Source organism: Schistocerca piceifrons, chromosome 3 (genome assembly GCF_021461385.2).
Source record: "Schistocerca piceifrons isolate TAMUIC-IGC-003096 chromosome 3, iqSchPice1.1, whole genome shotgun sequence".
Taxonomy (NCBI): Eukaryota; Metazoa; Arthropoda; class Insecta; order Orthoptera; family Acrididae; genus Schistocerca; species Schistocerca piceifrons.
In genome coordinates this window covers 374,106,371-374,133,440 of record NC_060140.1, presented here as the reverse complement: position 1 = coordinate 374,133,440, position 27,070 = coordinate 374,106,371, and the positions used below count along the sequence as shown (strand labels likewise).

At 38.7% G+C, this 27,070-nt stretch overlaps 1 protein-coding gene across 1 annotated transcript; it reads left to right on the top strand.

Moving 5' to 3' along the window:
* The first annotated feature begins 870 nt into the window (after positions 1 to 870).
* Positions 871 to 13,613, top strand: LOC124789483 (programmed cell death protein 5). Its single transcript, XM_047256862.1, has 4 exons — positions 871 to 1,046; positions 1,139 to 1,247; positions 1,331 to 1,497; positions 13,373 to 13,613. Exons 1-4 carry the CDS (start codon positions 891 to 893, stop codon positions 13,418 to 13,420), a joined length of 480 nt encoding a protein of 159 aa, XP_047112818.1. The 5' UTR covers positions 871 to 890; the 3' UTR covers positions 13,421 to 13,613.
* The last annotated feature ends 13,457 nt before the right edge of the window (positions 13,614 to 27,070 follow it).

Genomic DNA, 27,070 nt, shown 5'->3' with positions numbered 1-27,070 from the left:
ACGAGGCGAAATGTGTCGAATTACTAGCTCAAATATGCTTTTAAGACCAGAAAAAAGAAAGAAAATGCCTTGATGATGCTGTGTTATTCAGGAAACACTGTAACAGTTTGTATTTAAAACAGCTGCCACGAGCACACGACAGAATTTAAGAACAAGAGGGAAACGTAAGCAGAGGTCTGATAATGTTTGAGGATATTTAATATGGCGGTGACAGCTGCAAAACAACGTACTACATAAGTTGTAGCGGCGTTTCCCCTCCATGCTCGTGACACTTGCGTCTGGCGACCCGCTGATCGCGATGCTGATTGGCTAAAAGTTAAATTCAACATGAGCACTGTGCAGTAGCAGATCACAACCACTGTACCAATTCTATGTTTTATTCCAAGAACTGTGGAATAGAGAATTATAACCACATTAATGATTTTATAATCTCACACGATACATTTGCAATATATTTAATTCTGCAACCAAATATAAAATTTATCTCATGTTTTGATGTACATCACAAACATTATGTAATGAATATGAAAGATGAATGCAAATAGTAAAAACAATATTGGTAGTTACAGAAACCGATATTTCCTTACTGTTGAATATCGAGCTTCTTTCGCGACTGAGACAACATATGTCCGTTACGGTTGGCTCCCAATATTTTTAGCATCCATGTCATGAAGTAACTGATCGAATAATTTTATAGGAATTCGATGTTTTTATGCATACGCAATTGTTTTTATCTGCTTTAATGACATGGTAACGAAAACTCCTTTCGTAGGCTTACTAAAATCACAGTACCACAGTGTGGTCACCATGGAGGTAACCTCCATGGTGGTCACCATCATAGTATCTTTGCTTTGTTGTTTGGCCCTTCGACCATAAATATACTAGTATCTATGGTCGAAGGTTTGGCCATAGATGGTGAATATCAGTGGAAAAATTTGTACAGTAGTTACTGTTTATTTTGTGCAGTGGGATATCGGATTATGGGTGACGCTGAGTTTGATGACATGAGAGCGAAGCGCTTAGGTTTAGCGCATTCGAAATATAAAGTATTTATATTTGGTTAATTTTGTTTTTGTTGCCTTCTTCCTGAATATAGTACCAACATCAAGTATTTAATTTCGCTCCATATTTTCTGTAGGAAAATGAGTTCGATAATAGGAATGCTGCAGAGGAAAAAAAACGCGAACAAGAGGAAATGAAAAATAGTATTCTTAGCCAAGTCTTGGATCAGTCGGCAAGAGCTCGACGTATGTTGTAACGTCATTTGATGACAAATTGTTTTCGTGCTGGCTTGGATGGCCGTAGAGGTACAATCAATGTTTTGTTTCAGTAAATACTCTGATGATCGGTAAACCAGAAAAAGGTCGCTTAATTGAAGATATGATTGTGCACATGGCAAGGACGGGCCAACTTATGGGAAAGTTAAATGAAAATGGACTCATTAACATAATGGAAAAAGTTAGTGAACGGATTCAGCGACCTACTACAACTGTCAAAGTAAGCATTGTGTTCTCACTGACAAATATAGATAATGTATGAGAGCTTTATATAATTTTCTGTGAACCTACAGTGTCGAGCAAATTAGTTTATCGTCTGTACAGAATGCCATTTCATCGTTACCTTAAGTTTGGTAATGACAAGTACTGAAAGGAATTTCGATGTTGATGATGTACATTGTATTGTGTAATGGTTTTAAGATTAATGCAAGTACATTATCTTTCCTTTGATATACCTAAGGCTGTAAATTTATTTCTATGTGATGATAAAAAAGAATTTGTGTACATCTCTCTTCAAACTTACTAAATAATGCCCTTGCCACAACTTTAATTAATCAGTGGTATTAGTTCAAAGAAACCAGTGCTAAATATCATCTTTCTGCCATATAGTAGGACCTGCCTCAGATTCTATGTAAAGATTCATTACATTATAAAATGCAGGGTATTGTGTTTAATGTTAAATGTTGTGGTCTTTTATTTACACCCATATTGGGTCCGTTTATGCTATTTTGAATCCTTTTATGCTATTTTGAATCCTTTTATTCTTATTTGTTCATAGAATCAAGGGTGCTTAAAATGTTGTTGGGGGTCTTCATTCTGAAGACTGGATACGTCTCTCCATCCCTCTCTGTCCTGTGCAGTCTTCTTTGTCTCCAAATAAGTACTGCAGTCTACAACCCTTTGAACTGTATTCATCTGATGGTTTCCCCCTACAGCTTTTACCTCCCAATGCTTCTTTCCAGTACTAGACTGGTGATAACACTGATGTATCACAATGTGGCTTATCAAGCAATACCTCCTTCTAGTCAAGCTATGCTACAGATTTCTTTTCTTTCCAGTTCTGTTCAATAACTCCTCACTGGTTACATGAACTATCCATCCAATCTTCAGCATTCTTCTGTAGCACTAAATTTCAAAAGCTTCTGTCCTCTTCTGGCCTGAACTTATCACTCATGTTTCACTCCATAGAAGGCTATACTCAGAACAAATACCTTCAGAAATGGTTTCCTGACAGTTAAATCTTTTCTTGCCGTTTCCTGTTTACTTTTTACATCCTCTCTACTTCAGCCATAGTCAGTTATTTTACTGCCTAAATAGCAAAACTCATCTACCACTTTGAATGTCTCATTTCCTAGTCTAATTCCACCATCATTGCCTGATTTAATTTGGCTACATTCCATTATCTTTGTTTTCTTCTGTTGATGTTCATCTTGTATCCGCCTTTCAAGATACTGTCCATTCCATTCAACTGCTCTTCCAAGTACTTTGCTGTCTCAGGGTTTTTATTTCTTGTCCCTGTACTTAAATTCCTTCTCCAAATTAATTAATTAATTAATTTTTCTGCTTGCTTAGCGTGCAGATTGATCACATCAATGATAGGCTACAACCCTGACGGACTCCCTTCTCAATCTCTGCTTCCCTTTCAGACCCCTCAACTCATTATAACTGCCGTCTTGTTTCTGTACAAGTTGTATGTAACCTTTTTCTTCCTCTATTTTACCCCTGTTACATCCAGAATTTCAAACAGTGTATTCCAGTCGACATTGTCAAAACCCTTCTCCAAATCTGCAAGAGCTACAATGTAGAACAGCCTACTCTTAAGAGAAATTGTAGGATCAGTATTGCCTTGCATGTTCTTGCATCAATATCAACAGGTCAAACATTGTCACACTTAGTGCACCATTTTTAAACACGCAAGAGTACACTAACAAGAAAGACCAAGTGATTATTCGTCCTGAAGAGTTTTGTCCAAGTAGACCATTGTGTTGTGTAAGTAGCAGATGGTGACTGAAAATTTATTTTTGGTTCCAGTGAAATGGGAGGAAGCTCCAAAAACTTATCACTATTATTTCCACAGGGTGAACAGAAAACGTCACCAGGTTGTTAGCGCCAGTGTGTTTAAGTCTGAGAAACAGATGAGAGTGAGCTAGTAAGTGCTGTAATTATTATAGTCTTCTTCTTCGAAATTGGTGTGATGAAGCTCTCCACGCTATTCTGTTCCGTGCAGACCTCTATCCCTGCATAACTACTATGACCCAGTTTGAACTTCCTTAATGCTGTCAAAACTTTGTCTCGCTCTACATTTATTACCCACCTCCCCCCTTTTCCCCCACACTCTTTCTCAGTTACCAAGTAGACAATCCCTTTATGTGTTAGGACATGTTTTATCAAGAGATCCACTCTTTTAGTCAGGTTGTGCCATAAATTTTTGTCCCCAGTTTGATACAGTCCCTCATCATTAGTTGTCAGATCTACCCATCTAATCTTCTACCTCACACACCCCAGTATCCTTAAAAGTGGAGAGTTGCCTCTGCCATTAGAAATGTTTATTGTACACAAGATCTTTACAGAGGAATGTGAATGGGATTTACTCATTTGTTCAGTACTATTTCACTAACTCACAACCAAAATGTCACATTTAACCCTAACCTAGACCTCAGATAATGCTACAGATCAGTCTGTCACCATAACCTGCAGCGCAAAAGCTAAAATAGATACGTATTTTCAGTGTTATATTGTATTTTTGTTGTTTGCTAGTTTGATGACACATAAGCTACCACATTGTGACAGTATGAAGCAGACATCTATCAGTATGTTCACTTGACGTGAGAATGTAGTGTGCTATCTACTGGTCTTCACACTTCATCACTCCTGTGAGAATTCGCAACAGGAGTCACTTCATAATGAAAACCTTGACCTAAGTTGCAGTTAAAAAATTGTGGTTAAATGAGGTCTTATTAATGGATGTGTTTTCATTTTCTGATGGTTATGCTGTTTTCAGCATTTAAATAATTCCAATTCTTTGTTATATGTATGTGAAATCTTCATTGCTGTTGTAACAATTTTGTCAATTATAACTTTTGATTTAGCTTTTAACTTCTGAGCAGAAATTGGAAAATGGTCAGTAAAAGTCAGTATTTTTCAGACTGATTGGTTTTAGTCTGTATTTTTTAATGTTGGTGTGTAAAGTCATTTTTTTCTTCTTCTTCTTCCTTCCAGATGCAGCCAACTGTGTAACAGTGTGTAACTTAAGACTTCTTGGACTTTCTTTTCCTTGTTTCTCACAAACTTCTCATTTGTTAATGTCTTTTCTTTCTGTGCTCCTCAGAAATGTTATATATGACTCATGTTTCTACTGGTTTCTCTTCAAATGATTTCTGCTTCTGTATTCATCTCTATTTTGGATCATCTGTACTGTAATACAAGTTTCTTGTGCATCCATTTTAACCTCTTCTACCCACTTAGGGGAGGACTTTGACGTTGAGATGTAACTGATAATATTTTTGCTCAGTTGATTTTCCTCCATTTTTGCTAGGTATCCATAAAATTTCAGCTGCTGTTTCCGTGTTGTGTGCATGTTACTTTCAGTGTACATGCAGAGCTCCTCATTTTTCCTAGCTCTTCATTTTTTTCTATTCTACCAAGACCCATCAGTTGTCATATGGGTTTCCAGAATTTTCTTGAGATTGTTCCTATCCTTCCAGTAAAGTTCTTCCAACTGTGCCTCTTTATTTAAGAACAAGATACTCTGTAGGACAGAGTCGTCCTGATTTTATAACTGAATTCTAGTGCCCAATTTTGGCCTCATAGGATATCGCTCGTTTGTTGTACCTGTTTTTTATTGCTTTGGAAGCAAGGCCTAATTTTCTGGTGTTTCTTTTGACTGCTTCTTTATCTAGTCCATTAGGTTGGATCAATTCTGCCAAGTATTTGGGTTTATCAGTCCTTTTCATCTTCCCTTATTTTATCTCGGAGTATTTCTCCCCTTGGTGTCTCTGTTCCATGTATTCCATCTGAGACATTGAGGCTTGTTTCTCCAGAAGTTTGACTCAAAATCTCCAGCATTCTTTGCGCACCAAACTGGTTTACAGCTGAAAGGAAAAGGCCGTAGGCAGAAGCTAAACACGTGATTTCCAAGTCGTTCTCTTCTTTCCCAATGTGTAATTCACTTATTCCTTCCAACTTCAGAGCTTCTTTCCTGGCTTTCATTATTTTTTCCAGGACCGTATTAAGGGAACTGGGGATAACAAGTCTTCTTGGTCGATGCCTTGCTTTATGTCAAAGGGCTCAGAGATTTTTCTAAAAGACCTAACTTTTGAGGTGGTGTCTGTAAGAGTTTGTTCTGTGATTTCCCTAATTTTTCTATCAATTCCGAATTCCTCTAGAACCCAAGATAAAGTTTTTTCTGGCAGTTGAGTTGTATGCTTTTTTGAGGCCAACATAATTTAATATTGGCTTTTGTGCTGTAGGGCAGCGCACTTCTACTTGGAAGAACAGACAACAATGTGAAGTACAGCTGAGTTCTTCACAACTGCCTGTGTCTTCAGCCAGCCTCTCCTGGATGTCAGAGTAATGGTACAATTTCATCTCTTGGAGCTACATCATTAATTTCTTCTTTATTCTGAAAATGATTGGAGGAAACTGGGCTGTTCAGACATTGTTTCCAGAAAATGTTTCATCAGAGTTCATCCTTTTAAGGACAAAGGCAAGATATCATGTGCTACCCTAACTCCATATTTTAAAAAGGAATATTTGGGTAATATTAGAGGAGCACATTTCTCTCTTGGTTTCACAAAATCATGAATGCAGCTTCAAAGCAAGCACATCAAACTATCATTAAATACTTCTAAAAACAAAGATGATGTAACTTACCAAACGAAAGTATTGGTATTTTGATAGACACACAAATAAGCACAAACACACACACAAAACTGATTGATCCCAAAAAGTGATTGACATGACTTTTACAGACTTTCTTCATTGTCAAAGCCACTGCTAGTGATAATTTACTCAAAGTTATGTGAAGTCTTCAATAATTCCCAGCTTTCTCCTTCGTAGATATTGGTGCTAGGTTGTGATGGACCCATTGTCAACAAAACTGTGAATCCACTTATGAATGATTATCTGATCATGTTAAGAAGAAAACAGTTTATTTATGTGGCATGTTTAACATACATACAATCTATAATGCATTCCAAAAAGAATTAAAAGACTGGTGAAAATGATTCAGGCATGATCTTGTTTATCTGTCAGTTTTTTTGAGGGCCAAACATGTCATTGCTTTTTTTTTTTAAAAAAAGTAGGATATGAAACTTCCAGGTCATCATTTTATGAAACATGTTTGCTCTAAATGACCAACTTATGAACCATTTTAAGGGAGACTTCTAGAACAATGGTCAGCTGTTGAAAATATATTCATCAGTTCATACCTCAACACAAAAACAATTCGCTGAGTTCTTTAAAGTACAAGAATATTATTAAACTATTCAAAGGCAAAACTGCCAAAGCGGAAATTGTTTGCGTATATGTTCAAGGTTCACTGATTTCTTACATGCTAGAGGTTGTTTCATGCATCCAATCTATAATGACTTCATAAACCCCATCTGAACGTAGCTGCTTGTTGACCTTTCGGGATGTGAGGTCATGGTCGAAGAAACTCTTCCGTTCCTGATGTTTCGTCCAGAACTGCACTGGACATCTTCAGAGGCGCTCCTCCGCTGAGTCTTGCCGACTGACTGGTCGGACGTCCGAGAGCGACATATACAGGGTGTCTCACGTAACTCTGCCACCTTAAATACCTCTGGAACAATAATAGATATTCAAAAATTGTTTTAACCAGCATGAATGTACGGCAGGGGCGTAGGAAACCAGATACTATGCAAAATTTTAAAAAGTAAACAAATACTATTTTCAACACAAACTTGTGCATTTTTAAATGGAAAACCCGTTTAATTTCATATGCAATCAATAACATGAAAAATCACCAATATAATGGCATTGGTTGCATCGCAATACGTCAGTTACATCCTGAGAAATTGCGAAGCGAAGTTGACACGACTCAGCATAGGAGCGCCTCTGAGGATGTCCAGTGCAGTCTGGACGAAACGAGAGGAATGGAACAGTTTCTTGGACCACGACCTCACATCCCGAAACGTATACCAACAGCTATGTCATCTGAACAGTCATGAATTGATTTTTGTGTTAGTGCCGCTCCATTCAGTCTGGAAGCATTTTGTTATAATTATTACTTGCCATTGAAATTAGAGAAACTGAATAGCTCAACAAGTTAAGCCCACAGTAAAGATGCTATATTTCCATGCAAGCTAGAAAGGGCTGTGTATCTGCTTCTGCATGTAGATAGTTTCTTGAAGCCTTCTTTGTATAAACCTGTGATGTGGGATCATCAATGTTTGCATGCTGCAAAGAGTACAACGAGGACCATAAAAAAAAAATAGTGAAATTAAATGAGTGCAGTGAACATGCACTTCCTGGTGTGTGGAAACTATTGACATCAGAGGAAGAAAAATTAACAAGGATCCATTCTACGTTTATTTGAGTTTTGTGATAGTACATGCTTAGCATTGGTTTCAATCCCTGTTACAGAGAGATTTTTGTAGCAAATTCTCAAACGAGTAGCAAAATCTGACTGCCAGTAAACAGCACACCTCTAGTTAAACTTTCTTGGCATTGAGTGCTGTACATTAAACCAGAAACTAATTACAATCCATGTGGAAACATATCTCACTGAAGAAAAACCAGTGCAGTTGGCTCTATACCTGTATACAATAACAAACAGAATAGTTCCATTGTCATTGACAGATGACTGTGAGACAATGAAAAAATGACAAAAACAGTCACATTAACTGACTGTGCAAGGCAGCTGACGTAGACTCATATCCCATCTATAATATTTGCATGATGTATTAAGATGGAATTGTAAGAAGTTATTAAAAAGATACGACCCGTGGCATATCATATTATAATGAAACTGTGCGTAGTTGTAGCTACTTGAACAATGAGATTACTGGGATTAGAGTAGTGATGGCAGCGGTGTAATGTGTCATAAACTGCAGAAGTTTTTTGTAAATTCTGCTGTTCTTAATTTGGAGGAGAATGCAAGATAATGCTGTTGTATCAGAGATTCAACCAAATGTTGGGAACAACTCAAGAGAAAACCGATGAAGCTGGACGACAAGCCAGTCAGGAGCCATCGATGGCAGATCACCATATGGGAACAGAAAAGACAACCAGCACAAAATGGACAAGTAGATATGATGCTACGGATAAACAAATTCCAATGAGTACTCCTGAGAGAGAGAGAGAGAGAGAGAGAGAGAGAGAGAGAGAGAGAACTCAAAGGATACTGCAGGCTGCAATTGGCTAGTAGAATGATGTGTTGTTTTTAATAAAATGCCAACACCATTGTGTTTTTCTCGAGTTGTGAGTGGTATGATGTCGCCTGCCATAATTTTTCTCGTGTGTCAACCTCTTCATCTTGGAAGCTTCTGCACTCTACATCTTGAATTATTTGTTGGATGTATTCCAATCTTTGTCTTCCCTTAAACTTTTTACTATCTCCAACTGTCTCCATCTCTAGTAGTATGCAAGTTATTCCCTGATGTGTTAACATGTGTCCTATCATTCTGTCCCTTCTTATTGTCAGTGTTTTCCATACATTCCTTTCTTTGCCAATTTTGCTGAGAACCCCCTCATGCTAAGCTTGTCAGTCCACTTAATTCTCAACATCATCCTGTAGCACCAAATCTGAAATGTTTTGTTCTCTTCGCTTCCAACTGTTCCACAGTCTGTGATTCACTACCATACAATGCTGTGCACCGTATGTATGTTCTCTGAAATTTCTTCCTCGCATTAAGTCCGATGTTTGATACTAGTAGACTTCTCTGAAGAGGAATGCCCTCTTTGCCTGTGCTAATCTGCTTTTTATGTCCTCCTTGCTTCATCCGTCATGTGTTATTTTGCTTCCAAGGTAGCGGAATTTCTTAACTTAGTCTACTTCATGGTCTGCAGTTTTGATCTTCCGTTTATCGCTAATATTGTTTCTGCTACTCATTACTTTTGCCTTTCTTCTGTCTACTCTCAGTCCATATTCTGTAGTCAATTAACTGTTCATTCCATTCTACAGATCATGTAATTCTTCTTCACTTTCACTGAAGATAGCAATGACATCAGCAAATCTTATCACTGATATACTTTCACCTTGAATTTTAATCCCAATCTTGAACCTTTTTATTTCTGTCATTGCATCTTCGATGTATAGGTTGAACATGAGGACAAAAGGCTACATCCCTCTCTTATACTCTTTTTAATCCAAGTATTTCATTCTTAGGCTTCCATTCGTATTGTTCCCTCTTGGTTCTCATACATATTGTATATTATCTGCCTTTCTCTAGAGCTTACCCTTATCTTTCTCAGAATTTCAAACATCTTGTGCCATTTTACATTGTCAAACACTCTTGTGAATCTCAATCACTGTAGTAGTGATATTGTGCAGTCTCCTCCAAACCACAACTGTTGCTGACATTTTACTCAAAACCAACACTACAGTTGCTGAACCTGCATCAACGTGCTCCATGTGCTGGACAAGAAATGTACGAATGATGGGTGGCGCCACGGCTGGCTATGCTATCACTCATGTATGTAAAAGCTCTGCCTAGTGGCCATGGGCTCCATCTGGATTTCAGAGTTGTTAGAGTGGGATACCAGAAGCACCAAAACAAGTAAATTTATGGAATCATTTGAGGCTACATGACCTTTTTGTTTACGTCATGGTGCATTTTTCATGATGAGTTTATGTGGAAGAAACGTGTAACCTGTAAGGATAGTCCAGGGAAATGTAGGTGTTTGAAATTGTTTATTGCTGCATAAAGTTGGATTTAGGTTTTGATTTTGTTTTACTGTTGAAATTGGATATATATTGCAAAATGTAGGCCCGGCCATAGAAGGGACTAACTTGTTCACATCACTATTCCAGTTGAAAGTAGTATGCATTGTTATCTTGCAGAGCAAGCACAGAAAATGATTCCAGAAAATGCCTCAGTGGTGGCAGTTTACTATTTGTGTCCTTAAATTTATTGACAATGCTGATGGAAAAGTTGACAGAAGAAACAAGGAAAGTGTTAAAGTTAAGTAAATGTTGTGCAAATTACAACAGGAGGGACACAGTGCAAGAGGAAGAAGAAATGTGCATAAAGTAAATATCTTATTGACGATACGAAGAGATCTATTATATGACACTTTCTGCAATGTTATGAACACCACAAAGAAATGCCAAGTTTGTAAAACCTTCGCAGGTTTAGTCTCATAGAACTGGACTTAAAAGTCTAGCACGGAAATTCTGAGAAAACTTGTTCTGCTTATGTGATTTAGTTTGGAAAGATGCTGGAATAAACAATTCTGCGTGAAAAAGGCATAGTTTAAAAAAAAAGGGGGGGGTCGGTCATTGACCGTTAGATTTTAAGAAAGAATGATGCATCCAAATTAAAGCAGTCAGTGCCCCCCCCCCCCCCCCCATTCAATTGAAACATTGGACTTAAATAATTTTTTTCGTGCAGTGGTGTGAGATTGTCAAACAAAAATGCTGAGTTAATTATTCAGTCACAGCTACCTGCATGTAGACAAAGTACTTAACATTGCTTTCTTCTCAGTTCACCAGACATTACACAATGGTGCCAAGATATCCTATCGTCCCCTAGATCAAATTCTGAGCTTTGAGCAGCAACATGTCGATGTCTTGAATATTTGTTGCTAGAATATTGTCCAACATTGGCTATGTCACTATAAACATTTATCAGGGTGTCTAGAGGTTCAGAAATTCATAAAAAGTAATGAAATTGAGTGGATGGTCATGAATTTTGTTTTATGTGTCAATCAGATGTTGTTCTAGAAGGGAGTAGGAAGTTAGCACTACTCCCAAAAATGTTGTATCCAGTTGTCCATAGTCTTTGCTATCTGTAGTAGACTTGCGTGTCCATCTTTGTGAGCCTTGTTAGCAAAAGCCTCTGTGACTGTGGTTCGCAACCTTGAGTGGCAGGTGTGGATGGAGAAATTTGGAGGTGTGAGTTCATTGAGCTGTATGTGGTGTACACACCTAGTGAAAATTATGTACAAATTATAGCTCTGCCCATGACAATGCTGCCATCTGATGTGTTGCTGGATGAGTTTGTCAGAACAGCTGTTTCTTTAATTCTATCCACTCCCACTTCTGTTTCATTCTCTTTAATCCACATCTTTTTTGGGAAAAGTTTTCTTAAAGGTTTTTAATAATTGATATTAAATTATTGTAATTTTAATTGCATTTTAAAGGTGTGTAGTATGATCAAATTAAAAAAAAGATTTCTCATTAGCCAAAAAGTTTATGATGCTATATTAGTGCTACTTGTAGACTATACCTTGGCATCGTTTGAGTGAAGGAGTGGGTAGAGTGCAAAATGCTTGCAGTGGAAAGAGGGGTGTGTGTGTGTATGTGTGTGTGTGTGTGTGTGTGTGTGTGTGTGTGTGTGTGTGTGTGTGTGTGTGTGTGTGGCCATGCTCCACATCCATGTACTGTAAATGCACAACACAGGCAACACAAACTTGTGCTTTGAGCGTCCACAAAAGCAGCAATGTACACAATGGGTGTAATACTCTGTGGTATGAAAATTGACATCACAGTGTGTATCGATATGTTAAATGATGAAAAAAAGTGGAAAGAGCATAACAAAACACAGTGACAGCAAAGTTCAGTGTCAAAGCAGACAACATTGCAGTCAGTACCAGGTAATAGTCGCTGCACAATTGGTTATGAAAATCAGCAAATCAGTATGGCTGGTACCATGGACTACAAGGAAAATGATATCTTTATGTTAGAAATGGGAGCACAGGTACTTGCAAGCTCTTGTATCTAAAAATTGCTGAGAAGAGTTCTTTGAAATTAAAGACAGTGGTTCCTGTTTATCACCCAGAGTTATGCAGAGCTCTGTTTAGAGACATTATCAAGTGACAGTTGTGTTGGAAGAATTTGTGTCAAAAAACATACGACTCCATCAGCTGCTAATGTAGTTAAGAGAGACTACTTTAAATTTTGTGAATATTCTGAAAAACAACTGGAACAGTTCAATCTTAAGGAGGACTAGCAATTGTTGCAGATGGAAGTGTTTACAGTGCAATCATTAGGTGGTTTACTTAATGGTAAGAAACAACTGAATGTGGAATTACGAATGCAGTTATACTAGCTGTGAAGAATGCTTCATCAAAAAGAGTAGAAACCTTAAAAAGAAGAAGAAGAAATTTGATGAAAATGAAGTGGCCAGTCTTAAAAGAAGAACAGTTCAGGAAGTAAGAGGTTAAAAGTAAAAAACAAATAATTATAGAAAAGTCAAAAGAATCAGTTGAAGTTTTGGTTATTGAATTTTCCAGTTTAGCTAAGAAACTTAAAAACTGAATCTTTTACTGTGAAGTTTAATATTTGACATAAATTTTGTACCTTCAAAATTGTTCTGTTGCCCGAAGGAAAATTGTTTTCACTACATTACTATGTTAAAACAATTTGTATTTTAATTGATGTGATGATGAATGTGTGTGTGTGTGTGTGTGTGTGTGTGTGTGTGTGTGTGTGTGTGTGTTTAAAAATAGTCATACCTCATACTGTGTGAGAGTTTAATGTTTTTATAGTATTTGATGAATAATATACTATGTCACAGATAATTATTTATGCTGACATACAATTTAAGTGCCGTAAGAGTTATTACATTCAGACATTCAGCTTTCATTTCAACCAGTTTTCAGGTTCTTAAAAAAGTGTTTTTTGTCAGTGTACTGCACATATTTTTGAGAGGTCATGAATATAACTGAAGAGGCTATTAAAAAGTCATGAACTTGAGCCTCTGAAAATCTGTAGACACCCTGCTTTCGAGATAGGGACCTTTTCACATTCCAGGGGTGTAGATAATGTTCTGATTAAGTTGATCATAGCTCACCTGTTTATTTAAACAACTGATTCTGTTGAGGAAACATTTTCTTTCGAGTAGTTGAAGTTTGTATTTAATTGTCTCATTTTGGAAAATACTGTGCTGTAATACTATTCGTTTTGTTCCCAGTTTGATCGACGACGAGCGGCTTTGGATGATTCTGATGATGATATATAATGAAATAGCTGGAAGAAAGAAGGAAACTGCAACTGAAAGAAAACAATCTGAAATTAATGTAAAAGGACTGAATTATAGAATTTTCATATCCATAATATTGTTTATGATACATTCTCATTAACTTTCATTTAATACAAGCTTATATTATTTATGGTAGCTTGTAAAATTACACTGCATTAAATGATGAAAATAATTTCTTTTTTAAAACATGTATAGTATTTTTCCACTAAAAGTGAAATCTTAAAAATTAAGTAGGTAAAGCATTGACTTTTGCTAAAAAGTCTACTGTTGTTGTGTTGTCAACACAAATAACTATTGAAGTACTGTAGTGACAGTTTCCCAGGCAATGCAAGGTGCAGAAACTAGAAAAAAAATATCACTAACATGTTTATATCAAGTACTTTGTATGCTGAAACAGGCTGACAACTAAACAATAGTTTGTGTGTGTGTGTGTGTGTGTGTGTGTGTGTGTGTGTGTGTGTGTGTGTGTGTGTGTGCGCTTGCTTATTTACGAGTAAATTACAAAAATGTATGTAAATATCACTGGTTCACATAAATATCCCCTTATGCTATGGTTGGCATATTAATGTATTGTGGTCATAACTCCTGTCAGCTTCTTATTTTTAGTATTTGTTTAATTATTAATTAATTATCTTTTGTTATAAATGCCTCATAAGTTGTCATTTTCGAGTATTTCCACCAGCTGGACATGGTAACAGTTCTTTATGCTATAGTGGCTGCCCTATAATTAACATTGTCAACTTATTTTGTTGTATTAGTAACCAAAGAATTTTGTGGATTCTGCACTTCTACAGCATCTGGCATCATGCTATGATGTTATATCTCAAACATCTGCAAGTAGAATGTAGGTGCAGTTACGTTCGGGGATAGTGATTAAGAGAAGACGTGGAAACTTTATAAGGCAAAGAGTGGGAGAGACAATTCTAGCATTCTGGTTTATTTTTTTATTTCAACTGAATAAACTGTCAGAATCAAACCAGGAATAGTTATCATAAAAAATATGCAATTATTAAAATTAATCAACCTTGAGTCACTTTGTCCAGGTTCTGAGGCAGGCGTAAAAATGTCTTTCACTATTATCTTTACAATGGCAATGCATCTGCATGAGATAACATTGCTGCACACTGAAATACCGCTTACCGTGCCACAAAAGTTTGCTAACAGAACATATAGAATATCTGCAGTAAATGTCATGACTCAGAAATTATCAAAGGTAATAAAATGTTTAATTTGTTCTATTTCTTTCCCCAAAAGTGCATTGGGTTTGCATCAAATAACAGCATCCATGTAATGTGCTGTAAGGTCGAATTTGGACTCTGAATCTGCTTGAATCTCCTGAAGAACAAGAAATATATTATAAAAAAATATACTCATGAAGCAGCAGCAGAAGTCACACACATAAAGGTTTAACTTTTACAAGCTTTTGGAGCCAAAGGCTCTTTCTTCTGGCAGAAGAGTTGAAGAGGAAGGAAGAGTGGTGAAGGAAAAGCACTGGAGAGGTTTAGGGAAAGGGGTGCAGTTCAGAAAAGTCACCGTGAACCCTATTTCAGGGGAGACTTATCGGACTGCGCTGGACAAGATTTGAAACCTGAGAGGTTAAAGGTTGAAGACAGGGTAATATGCAAGACAGTTTTGCTATTAAAACATCATGCACAAGTTAGTGAGAGTGAAAAGGTAAGTGCATTATATGTAACAGAGGTGGCACGGGGGACAGCGAAAAATAGGCGGGTCAGAAAATTAAAGATGTAGAAAACTAAAGTGGAGTGAAGAAAGGAGTAGTTACTGTGAAGAAATGCTGAGATGGAAGGAATTAACGTAAATTAAGGCCAGGTGGGTGGTGAGAACAAAGGACATGTAGCACGTGTTCCCACCTGTGGAGTTCTGAGAAACTGTTGTTTGGGGGAAAAATCCAAATGGCGCATGTGGTGAAACAGGCACCGAGGTCATGTTGTAGAGTATGCTCTGCAACAGGATATTGTGTGTTGCTGGTATACACCCTCTGCCTGTGCCCATTCACCTGACAGATAACTGGGTGGTAACCGTGCTGATATAAAAGGATGAAGAGTGTTTACCTAACAGCTTATATACGACATGTCATTTCATAGGTGGCTCTCCCTTTGGTAGTATGTTTTTTGCCAGTTACAGGGCTGAAATAGTTGGTGGTAGGAGGGTGCATAGGGCAAGTCTTGCAGCGGGGACAGTCACAGGTGTAGGCGCCATAGGTTAGTTAGATGGGTGCAGGAGGATAGGGTCTGACAAGGATATTGTAGAGATTGGGAGCATAGTGAAACACCATTCTGGATGTGGTGGGAAAAGTCTGACAGAATGGATCTTCAGCGCACGATTTTAAGACGTCATGGCCTTGTTGAAATAATAACTTAAAGCCACATTCAAGACGAGGCTAACACTGAGTGACGATTGGTGTTCTCCGGAGTTGTTTTTTGGAAGGATCAGCAGTAACAGGATTTTATGCGATGGCCTGGGAAATCTGCCTTTGAAGTAAGCTGTTGGGATGATTACATCAAGTGAAGGCTGAGGTGAGAGTGGTGGTATATTGCTGTAAAGAGTCTCCATCCAAACAAATACCTTTGAAAGTCCCTGTTTCTGAATGTAATCCTACTCTACACCAAGCTGTTTTACATTTTCAAATGCAGCAATCTCTTGCACTTACCCAACTAATGTGTGACCTATATGCCTCCTCTCTCAGTTCCCACTCCACCAGACTTCTCTCCTTCTACAAAATCCTGCAGTTATCTGCCCCTCATGTTTCTTTGGATGGTGTTGTCTGCCAAGCCAACTTCAGACTGCAACAACATCCCAGATTTCACCTCAAAAAGATATTCCCACCTTCTCCTTAACAGCAGTGTTTTTTTCCTTCCTGTCTGTCTTCTTTATTTATGTCAGTGGTACACTAAAATGAATGCATATACAATACATACAAAGGAAACTATACAGTATTCACCCAGAATTGGGCAACTTTGATAACACTGGGTGCTGCAGCTGGTAAGTCCTTCATGCTACAGCTGATTGGGCATGAGTTACATTTGAAGATATGCCGGGTTGTTTGCATTTCACTGCATTCGCACAGTGTTGTGTTGGCAGTTGGAAGTTCCATTGAAGGAGATTGTTCCTCGATCTTGTGACTTCCGTCTGCAGCTCACCAAACGGATACAACTCCTACAAACTGAGCTTGGCCAACCTCCTTAACATCCCAAGTCTTCACCCCTGTGTTCCAGGCCAGTAATAACTTAAAGCCACAAGAACCAATCACAACAGTACAGTGTTCTCAACCTCTCGTCTAAAGCACTTTCCACTCTTAAATTATCTATATTATCTAAGGGTCTCACTTTCAGCCCTAAACCTGCATTTAACCATGCTGGTTTGCTGAAGGACCCACATTCCTTTACACATAATGTCAAATGGAAGTATCACTTTGCAACCCAATCCCAAAACACAACAACATGATCCTAACCTGTCCTCTGCAGAACTCCATGCTCTACATTCTGTTAAGCTGATGACTCCATGATAATCCTCCCAGCAGACAAAGTATCTACTATATGGTACTTGACTGACAGAAGTATGTTTCTGAAGGTTACAGCAGCTGTCTGACACCTCTACATACACCATCTGTCATGAAGATCCATCCATGTGATTCAGACTGACTTGCAGTCCCTCCTAAAAACCTCAGGCCCCTCAAAAGGACTTATACCTCAATCCATAGAACTCCTTACCCCACCCCCAACCACACAACCCACCTTTTACCTTCTTCCTAAGATCCGCAAACCCTATCATCCAGGCTATCCTGTTGTTGCTGGCTTCAAAGCACCCACCGAATTTATATCTGCCTTAGTTGATCAACACCTGCAGTCCATAGTACAAAGACTTCCCTCCTATTTTGGAGATACCATTTCCTAGATCATCCGAAATCTGTGCCTGTCCCACTCCCACTACACATGTTGCTTGTCACCATTGATGGCTTCTCCCTCTATACCAACGTCCCCTACATACATGGCGTCTGCCGGTGAACATTTCCTCAGTCAACACTCACCACCTGATCCCAAACTTATGACATCCTTCTTGCTCACCTGGATCAACTTTACACTTACCGACAATTACTTCACCTTCAAAGGGCAGATATACAAACAGATCAGGGATACTCTGTGGAAACCAGGCTGGCTCCTTTCTATGTCAACCTTTCCATGGGTCCCTTGGAGGTGTCTTTCCTGGGATCCATAAGCCTTCAGCCTCTGGTTTGGTTTGGTTTGGTTTAGATACATTGATGACATCTGTACCGTGTGGATTCGCAGTGAGGCTGGCCTGCTAAAATTCGTGGAATCTCTAGATACCTTGTCCCAATTAAATTTCACATTGTTCTATTCCAAATCCCATTGCCACTTTCCTTGATGCTGACCTCACCCTCAACAGACGCCAGCTGCACTGCACACTTCCATCCTCATTAAACCTACTAACAAACAACAGTGCTTACATTTTGACAGTTGCCATCCTTTCCATGTCAAATGTTCCCTCTCATACAGCCTTGACATTTGAGCAAACATTCTTGTTCGGGTGCAGACTCTTTACAGCAACACACCACTATTTTCACCTCAGCCTTCACTGAATGTAATCATCCCAATCAGCCACTTCAACACGGCCATGACATCTTAAAATCATGCCCTGCAATGAGATCCATTCTGTCTGGGGTTTTGCCCACCACACCCAGAACAGCATTTAGTCATCCCCCAATCGCCGCAATATCCTTGTCAAATCCTATGCTCTTTCTGTACACATTTCCGTACCCTATGGCTCCTACCCCTGTGACTGCCCCTGCTGCAAGACTTACCCTATGCAGCCTCCTACCACCACCTATTCCAGCACTGTAACTGGCAAAACATTTTACTATCAAAGGGAGAGCCAGCTGTGAAAATAACACATAATATATATCAGGTGTTAAGTAAACACTGTTCGGCCTTCTACATGAGCATGACTACCACCCAGTAATCAGTTAGGATGAGTGGGCATAGGCAGAGGATGTATACCAGCAACGCCGGCCGTGGTGGCCGTGCGGTTCTAGGCGCTCCAGTCTGGAGCCACGCTGCTGCTACGGTCGCAGGTTCGAATCCTGCCTCAGGCATGGGTGTGTGTAATGTCCTTAGGTTAGTTAGGTTTAAGTAGTTCTAAGTTCTAGGGGACTGATGACCACAGCAGTTGAGTCCCATAGTGCTCAGAGCCATTTGAACCATATACCAGCAACACACAATATCCCGTTGCAGAGTATGCTGTACAACATGACAGTCATGTTATTTCAACATATGTGCCTCCTGGATTCTTCCTCCAGACCCCAGTTTCAAAGAACTCTGCAGGTGGGAACAAGCACTACAACAGGTCCTTGGTTCTCGCCACCCACTTGACCTTAATTCACATTAATTCCTCCAGTCTCAGCATTTCTTCAAAGGAACCACTCATTTCTTCACTCTATTTTAGTTTTCTACTTCTATTTTCTGACCTGTCTGTTTTTCACCATGCCCCCTCCGACCTCTGCTGCGTACAATGCACTTAGTTTTTTACTCTTATTAACTCGTGCATGATATTTTAATGGTAATCTCTGTCTTACATATTACCCTGTCTTCCATTTATAAGCTCTCGGGTTTTCAAATCTTGTCTGGTGCAGTCCCCAACAATCAGTCTTTTCTTCTCATCCTGTCCAGTAAGTCTCCTCTGAACCAGGGTTCTGGGTGTCTTTTCTGAACTGTACTCCTTTATCTAAACCTCTTCAGTCTTTTTCCTTCAGCCTCTCTTCCTTCCCCTTCAACTGTTCTGGCAGAAGAAGGCGCCTTTGGCTCCGAAAGCTTGTAAAAGTTAAACCTTTTTGTGTGTGAGTTCTCCTGTCACTGCTTGGTGGATAGATTTTTTATCTATCCATTTACATTATATTGTCAATAATTGATTATTTTCATTATTATAAGGAATATAATTTGCATGATGATGGTCAATGGAACTTGTAGAAAAATGGCTTCAATATCATGAGGGATGTTGGAATACCATTATTCACAAGTAAATGCTTTTAGTGTAATCAGCAAGAGGTTGAAATAATGAAGGGATTCACGAGAAGTTGTCATAGGTGCTGGTGAATCTTCTGAGTTGTTTAGTCATGGTCTACGTAACATTTTTGTTTTGAAATTTCACCCAGAACTGCGTTGGACTTTTTGAGGTGCTCCTAGGTCTGCCGAGTCTTACAACTGACAATTCAGATTTTGGAGAGCGACATAAAAACTGTAAAGTTAAATAGCATTTCCTGTGAACAATACCACTATTTTGTGAATTGGTTCAAAAACCAGATACAAACCAAACCCTAAACTGTCTATCTTTCATCAGTATATTTGTATATTTTGTAGCAGAACGGTACAACATGACCAATGTGATCTGTGAAATGCGAATGCCATCACTTAAGGAGACCAAAGTAAAATCACGAGAGATTCTACACATTGCTTTTAAAAGAAGTTGAAAACTCGAGGAGGGAACAAATCTCAGTTACCATTCCTAAAAACATGGAAGGATGGTTTTCACCATAGCAGCTATCATAACACTGCTGTAACATTGCGTGTGGGAAATAATCATGAACACAATGGTAATATCATATTGTCTTGTTTTGGGGTGCCGAAAGCCGTGTAGCTCATCCCACTATGGATTAAGAAGGTAGCAGTCTACCTTCAGTAGTTATTCTATGCTGGAGGCAACAGTATAGGAGGTGTTCTTTCACAACCACTACATTGTGGGAGCCTTCTTTAATATTTAGAAACACTGTGATAGGTACCTGGGGGTAGTCTTACGACATAAAACCTGGCCACTAACTGACCACCGCAGATACTAAGTCAAAGTCGTACTTAAAGTGCCATTAAAACCACCCACTCTTCAGAAGTCCCGCCATTGCGCACTCTGGCAACCCTGTAAGATGCGGAAGTTTCTGGAGGAAGTGTGGTCTTCTGCTTGAGCTGCTTGTGGTGTAGTGGTAAACGTCACACGGTGTAGATGCAAATTTGTGATTTCAAGTTCTTTATTTTTAAACTTCATTTCAGTGGTCTGCTAAAGATTTCACTCTGATGAAACCTCAGAGATAAAGTAGTTCACTTTCTAATCCATCAGCAATAGTAAAAACTTGCAGAAAGATTTCTGCTAAGAGCTTGTGTCTGCATCAATATCGGAACAGTTTGTGCTCAAGAGTTTCCTCACCCTACTGTGACTTTCTAGCCACATGTCACTAGGCACCATCAGGCCAAATGAAAGTAGCACAGTGCACCTTGGGCACATTTCTGCTCTCACATTAGTAAACATAAAATTGCTTATTACTATAGTCTGATTTTCTGCACAAAATAACTTCAATAAACCGAGTGAACACCATGCAGCAACACAATTCGCATGTGCTGATATGAGCATTTGTATCAGTCATCATTTTCTTATTTGTAGTGAGAGTATTTTTGTCCCCCCATGAACCATGGACCTTGCCGTTGGTGGGGAGGCTTGCGTGCCTCAGCGATACAGATGGCCGTACCGTAGGTGCAACCACAACGGAGGGGTATCTGTTGAGAGGCCAGACAAACATGTGGTTCCTGAAGAGGGGCAGCAGCCTTTTCAGTAGTTGCAGGGGCAACAGTCTGGATGATTGACTGATCTGGCCTTGTAACATTAACCAAAACGGCCTTGCTGTGCTGGTACTGCGAACGGCTGAAAGCAAGGGGAAACTACAGCCGTAATTTTTCCCGAGGACATGCAGCTTTACTGTATGATTAAATGATGATGGCGTCCTCTTGGGTAAAATATTCCGGAGGTAAAATAGTCCCCCATTTGGATCTCCGGGCGGGGACTACTCAGGAGGACATCGTTATCAGGAGAAAGAAAACTGGCGTTCTACGGATCGGAGCGTGGAATGTCAGATCCCTTAATTGGGTAGGTAGGTTGGAAAATTTAAAAAGGGAAATGGATAGGTTAAAGTTAGATATAGTGGGAATTAGTGAAGTTCGGTGGCAGGAGGAACAAGACTTTTGGTCAGGTGATTACAGGGTTATAAATACAAAATCAAATAGGGGTAATGCAGGAGTAGGTTTAATAATGAATAAAAAAATAGGAGTGCGGGTTAGCTACTACAAACAGCATAGTGAACGCATTATTGTGGCCAAGATAGACACAAAGCCCATGCCTACTACAGTAGTACAATTTTGTATGCCAACTAGCTCTGCAGATGATAAAGAAATAGATGAAATGTATGACGAGATAAAAGAAATTATTAAGGTAGTGAAGGGAGACGAAAATTTAATAGTCATGGGTGACTGGAATTCGAGAGTAGGAAAAAGGAGAGAAGAAAATATAGTAGGTGAATATGGATTGGGTCTAAGAAATGAAAGAGGAAGCCGCCTGGTAGAATTTTGCACAGAGCATAACTTAATCATAGCTAACACTTGGTTCAAGAATCATGAAAGAAGGTTGTATACCTGGAAGAATCCTGGAGATACTAAAAGGTATCAGATAGATTATATAATAGTAAGACAGAGATTTAGGAACCAGGTTTTAAATTGTAAGACATTTCCTGGGGCAGATGTGGCTTCTGACCACAATCTATTGGTTATGAACTGCAGATTGAAACTGAAGAAACTGCAAAAAGGTGGGAATTTAAGGAGATGGGACCTGGATAAACTGAAAGAACCAGAGGTTGTAGAGAGTTTCAGGGAGAGCGTAAGGGAACAATTGACAGGAATGGGGGAAAGAAATACAGTAGAAGAAGAATGGGTAGCTCTGAGGGATGAAGTAGTGAAGGCAGCAGACGATCAATTAGGTAAAAAGACGATGGCTAATAGAAATCCTTGGGTAACAGAAGAAATATTGAATTTAATTGATGAAAGGAGAAAATATAAAAATGCAGTAAATGAAGCAGGCAAAAAGGAATACAAACGTCTCAAAAATGACCTCGACAGGAAGTGCAAAATGGCTAAGTAGGGATGGCTAGAGGACAAATGTAAGGATGTAGAGGCTTGTCTCACTAGGGGTAAGATAGATACTGCCTACAAGAAAATTAAAGAGACCTTTGGAGAGAAGAGAACCACTTGTATGAATATCAAGAGCTCAGATGGCAACCCAGTTCTAAGCAAAGAAGGGAAGGCAGAAAGGTGGAAGGAGTATATAGAGGGTTTATACAAGGACGATTTACTTGAGGACAATATTATGGAAATGGAAGAGGATGTAGATGAAGATGAAATGGGAGATAAGATACTGCATGAAGAGTTTGACAGAGCACTGAAAGACCCGAGTCGAAACAAGGCCCCGGGAGTAGACAACATTCCATTAGAACTACTGATGGCCTCGGGAGAGCCAGTCATGACAAAACTCTACCATCTGGTGAGCACGATGTATGAGACAGGCGAAATACGCTCAGACTTCAAGAAGAATATAATAATTCCAATCCCAAAGAAAGCAGATGTTGACAGATGTGAAAATTACCGAACTATCAGTTTAATAAGTCACAGCTGCAAAATACTAATGCGAATTCTTTACAGACGAATGGAAAAACTGGTAGAAGCCGACCTCGGCGAAGATCAGTTTGGATTCCGTAGAAATGTTGGAACACGTGAGGCAATACTAACCTTACGACTTATCTTAGAAGAAAAATTAAGAAAAGGCAAACCTACGTTTCTAGCATTTGTAGACTTAGAGAAAGCTTTTGACAATGTTAACTGGAATACTCTCTTTCAAATTCTGAAGGTGGCAGGGGTAAAATACAGGGAGCGAAAGGCTATTTACAATTTGTACAGAAACCAGATGGCAGTTATAAGAGTCGAGGGGCATGAAAGGGAAGCAGTGGTTGGGAAAGGAGTGAGACAGGGTTGTAGTCTCTCCCCGATGTTATTCAATCTGTATATTGAGCAAGCAGTAAAGGAAACAAAAGAAAAATTCGGAGTAGGTATTAAAATTCATGGACAAGAAGTAAAAACTTTGAGGTTCGCCGATGACATTGTAATTGTGTCAGACACAGCAAAGGACTTGGAAGAGCAGTTGAACGGAATGGACAGTGTCTTGAAAGGATGATATAAGATGAACATCAACAAAAGCAAAATGAGGATAATGGAATGTAGTCTAATTAAGTCGGGTGATGCTGAGGGAATTAGATTAGGAAATGAGACACTTAAAGTAGTAAAGGAGTTTTGCTATTTAGGGAGTAAAATAACTGATGATGGTCGAAGTAGAGAGGATATAAAATGTAGACTGGCAACGGCAAGGAAAGCATTTCTGAAGAAGAGAAATTTGTTAACATCGAGTATAGATTTAAGTGTCAGGAAGTCGTTTCTGAAAGTATTTGTATGGAGTGTAGCCATGTATGGAAGTGAAACATGGACGATAACTAGTTTGGACAAGAAGACAATAGAAGCTTTCGAAATGTGGTGCTACAGAAGAATGCTGAAGATAAGGTGGGTAGATCACGTAACTAATGAGGAGGTATTGAATAGGATTGGGGAGAAGAGAAGTTTGTAGCACAACTTGACTAGAAGAAGGGATCGGTTGGTAGGACATGTTTTGAGGCATGAAGGGATCACAAATTTAGCATTGGAGGGCACCGTGGAGGGTAAAAATCGTAGAGGGAGACCAAGAGATGAATACACTAAGCAGATTCAGAAGGATGTAGGTTACAGTAGGTACTGGGAGATGAAGAAGCTTGCACAGGATAGAGTAGCATGGAGAGCTGCATCAAACCAGTCTCAGGACTGAAGACCACAACAACAACAACAACAGTATTTTTGTTGCAGTTAGATATTGGTTTTTACGTATTTGAAATTACAAACGTTGTTTAAGCATTATAAAATAGCCTCAGAGGGAAAAATGTTTAACTTTTTTGACATGTTGTTTGCTTTGGATTTAATAGATGGGTGAAGGCAGCAGAGACAACTCTAACATTTCTGTTGTATGTGGGACGAGTGCTATTGGATAAATTACATCAGGAAATAATTTTCTTGTTTCAAGAAAGTTTGTTCTGGCATAAATGATTTTCCACATTCAGGAAGTCTTGATAAAATTGACATTTATGATGAACTGTGACCATTTAACCTTTGTGCAACATTTGTATTCAATAAGGAATGTTTAAAGTTGGGTGTAGGAATACTGCATGCTCTAATTCAAAACGGTTACTATGACTGCAGTTTTGGTTGATCACAATCAGTTTGGTCACTGAATATTCCTATGCAAAGCTATTACTACTGACAAGCAATTACACCTTTCTGTTTACTTCTTCGGAAGATATTAATGGCTGAGCCCTAACAAAGACATACTCTAGCAAAGGGAAGTGTGAACATATTTTGCATGTGGTGACTCAAAAAGAATGTTATGCACTACAAATCCCTCCCTAGAGGTATGTCCATTACAGCTGGCATTTAACAACCATCTAGACACCTTTTGGTTGTAGTGAAGCAAAAACGACCAACCAACTGAATCAAGTGTTGCTGCTACACTTTAATAGATTCTGCTTATTTCACAAACAAAACCACCTAGTAGTTTGTTTGAGAAGTCATCCCTGATGCGCTTATTCTTGCGATCTTGTGGCCTCAAATTTTTACCTTTCCCATTCTTTATTGAACAACTGACACCAAATTCCATTATGGATGAAGATGCACTTCAAACCTAGCTTAATAACACTTTACTCAGAACCAGTAGGTTTCTACAAGCATGGGATTGGTAAACTACTTGAGCATTGCCAGGCTATTTCTATACTTATATAATGTGAGGGAATATAGTGTTGATTGATTTATCTCTTATGGGAAAATGCTATTCAAATATGCGTTGTACTAATACAAATGAAATTAAACTTACCACAATATTCTTATAATGATAGTCAGTGTTAACACTCTGAGATCCAGCCAATTAGAGAAACTTTGGTACCCAGAAAACCAGCCATTCATGCCATCATTTCAAATGTTACTGGCACATTTGTGTTTGATATATTTTAAAATGTAGTACACACTAAAAAAGACAATGCTTCGATGTTTCTTTTTCCTGTTTATTTTAGTTCCTTAATAGATTACAGATTTCACAATAATGATGGCAAAAAAAAGGAAAACAGTTTCAAATGTAATTGCCTTTTGTATGAAAAAGTCTGAAATATTCTGGCATGCAGAGACGTAAGTTGCATTCAGGGCAGTACCAGTTTGTTTCTTTTGTGCTTGTCTTGCCAGTGAATAGTCTCATCTTCTCCAAACTAATCTTGGAAGCCCTTGTTGAAATCTGCCTCTTTGTGAGCACCGTGTGTGTGTGTGTGTGTGTGTGTGTGTGTGTGTGTGTGTGTAAAAAAAAAAAAAAAATAAAAAAATAAAAAAAAACACTAGATTAAGATGAAAGAACTAAATTGTAATTACTGCAGCAGTATCTGTAGCAACAGTATTAGTGACAAAAAATTATAGCAGACTGCAGCTTCCCCGAATATGAATTTTCTTCAGCCTGTTTCCTTTGAGATATTTGTCTCTCACCCAGAGTCATTGGGTATTTCCCCTTGAGCTTCCAAACTTAACTTTCTCACTCAACAAATATGACACGTGTAGCAGAATCACAACAAAATGCAAAATGTTGTAAGTTCACTACCGGAACTCAAGAAACAGTTGAACACACTGGATCAGTCACAACAGCAGCCCTTACATTTGCTACTGTTTCTTCCTAATTAATTCTAGAAATTGACAACAGAAGGTAGCACCTGTCAAGTATTTGTGTCAATAGTGTGCCTAAATTGGCATGAATTAGTAAAATATTACACACTTTGGACTTTGAAACAGTCTATGTTTACATGCTGTTCTATGTAATACTCAAGTGGTATGGAAATGTGGCATTTCGTAAGTAAAATTGTGTATTCACAAAAACCAAAAGTTATGTTGGCACAAGCAGAAGACATTATCAAGTATATGACATAAGTTTTTCATCCTTACACATGGGGTAATGGAAGTAGTGGGAAGGCTTACAATGGATAAGATTTTCTTATTGATTTTTGATCTGGCATCTTGTTCTTACAGAATAGGTAAAAATCTGGCCTAGAGCCATCACAGCTTACACATGACAACACAATCCCATTACCTCAGAAGAGGGAAGAGCTGTGGCATTTGTCATTGCCATAGGGGTGGCTAGTACAGATGTTGTTGTCTTCAGTCCTGAGACTGGTTTGATGCAGCTCTCCATGCTACTCTATCCTGTGCAAGCTTCTTCGTCTCTCAGTACCTACTGCAGCCTACATCCTTCTGAATCTGCTTAGTGTATTCATCTCTTGGTCTCCCTCTACGATTTTTACCCTCCACGCTGCCCTCCAGTACTAAATTGGTGATCCGTTGATGCCTCAGAACATGTCCTACCAACCGATCCCTCCTTCTGGTCAAATTGTGCCACAAACTCCTCTTGTCCCCAATTCTATTGAATACCTCCTCATTAGTTATGTGATCTACCCATCTAACCTTCAGCATTCTTCTGTAGCACCACATTTTGAAAGCTTCTATTCTCTTCTTGTCTAAACTATTTATCGTCCATGTTTCACTTCCATACATGACTACACTCCATACAAATACTTTCAGAAACGACTTCCTGACACTTAAATCTATACTTGATGTTAACAAATTTATC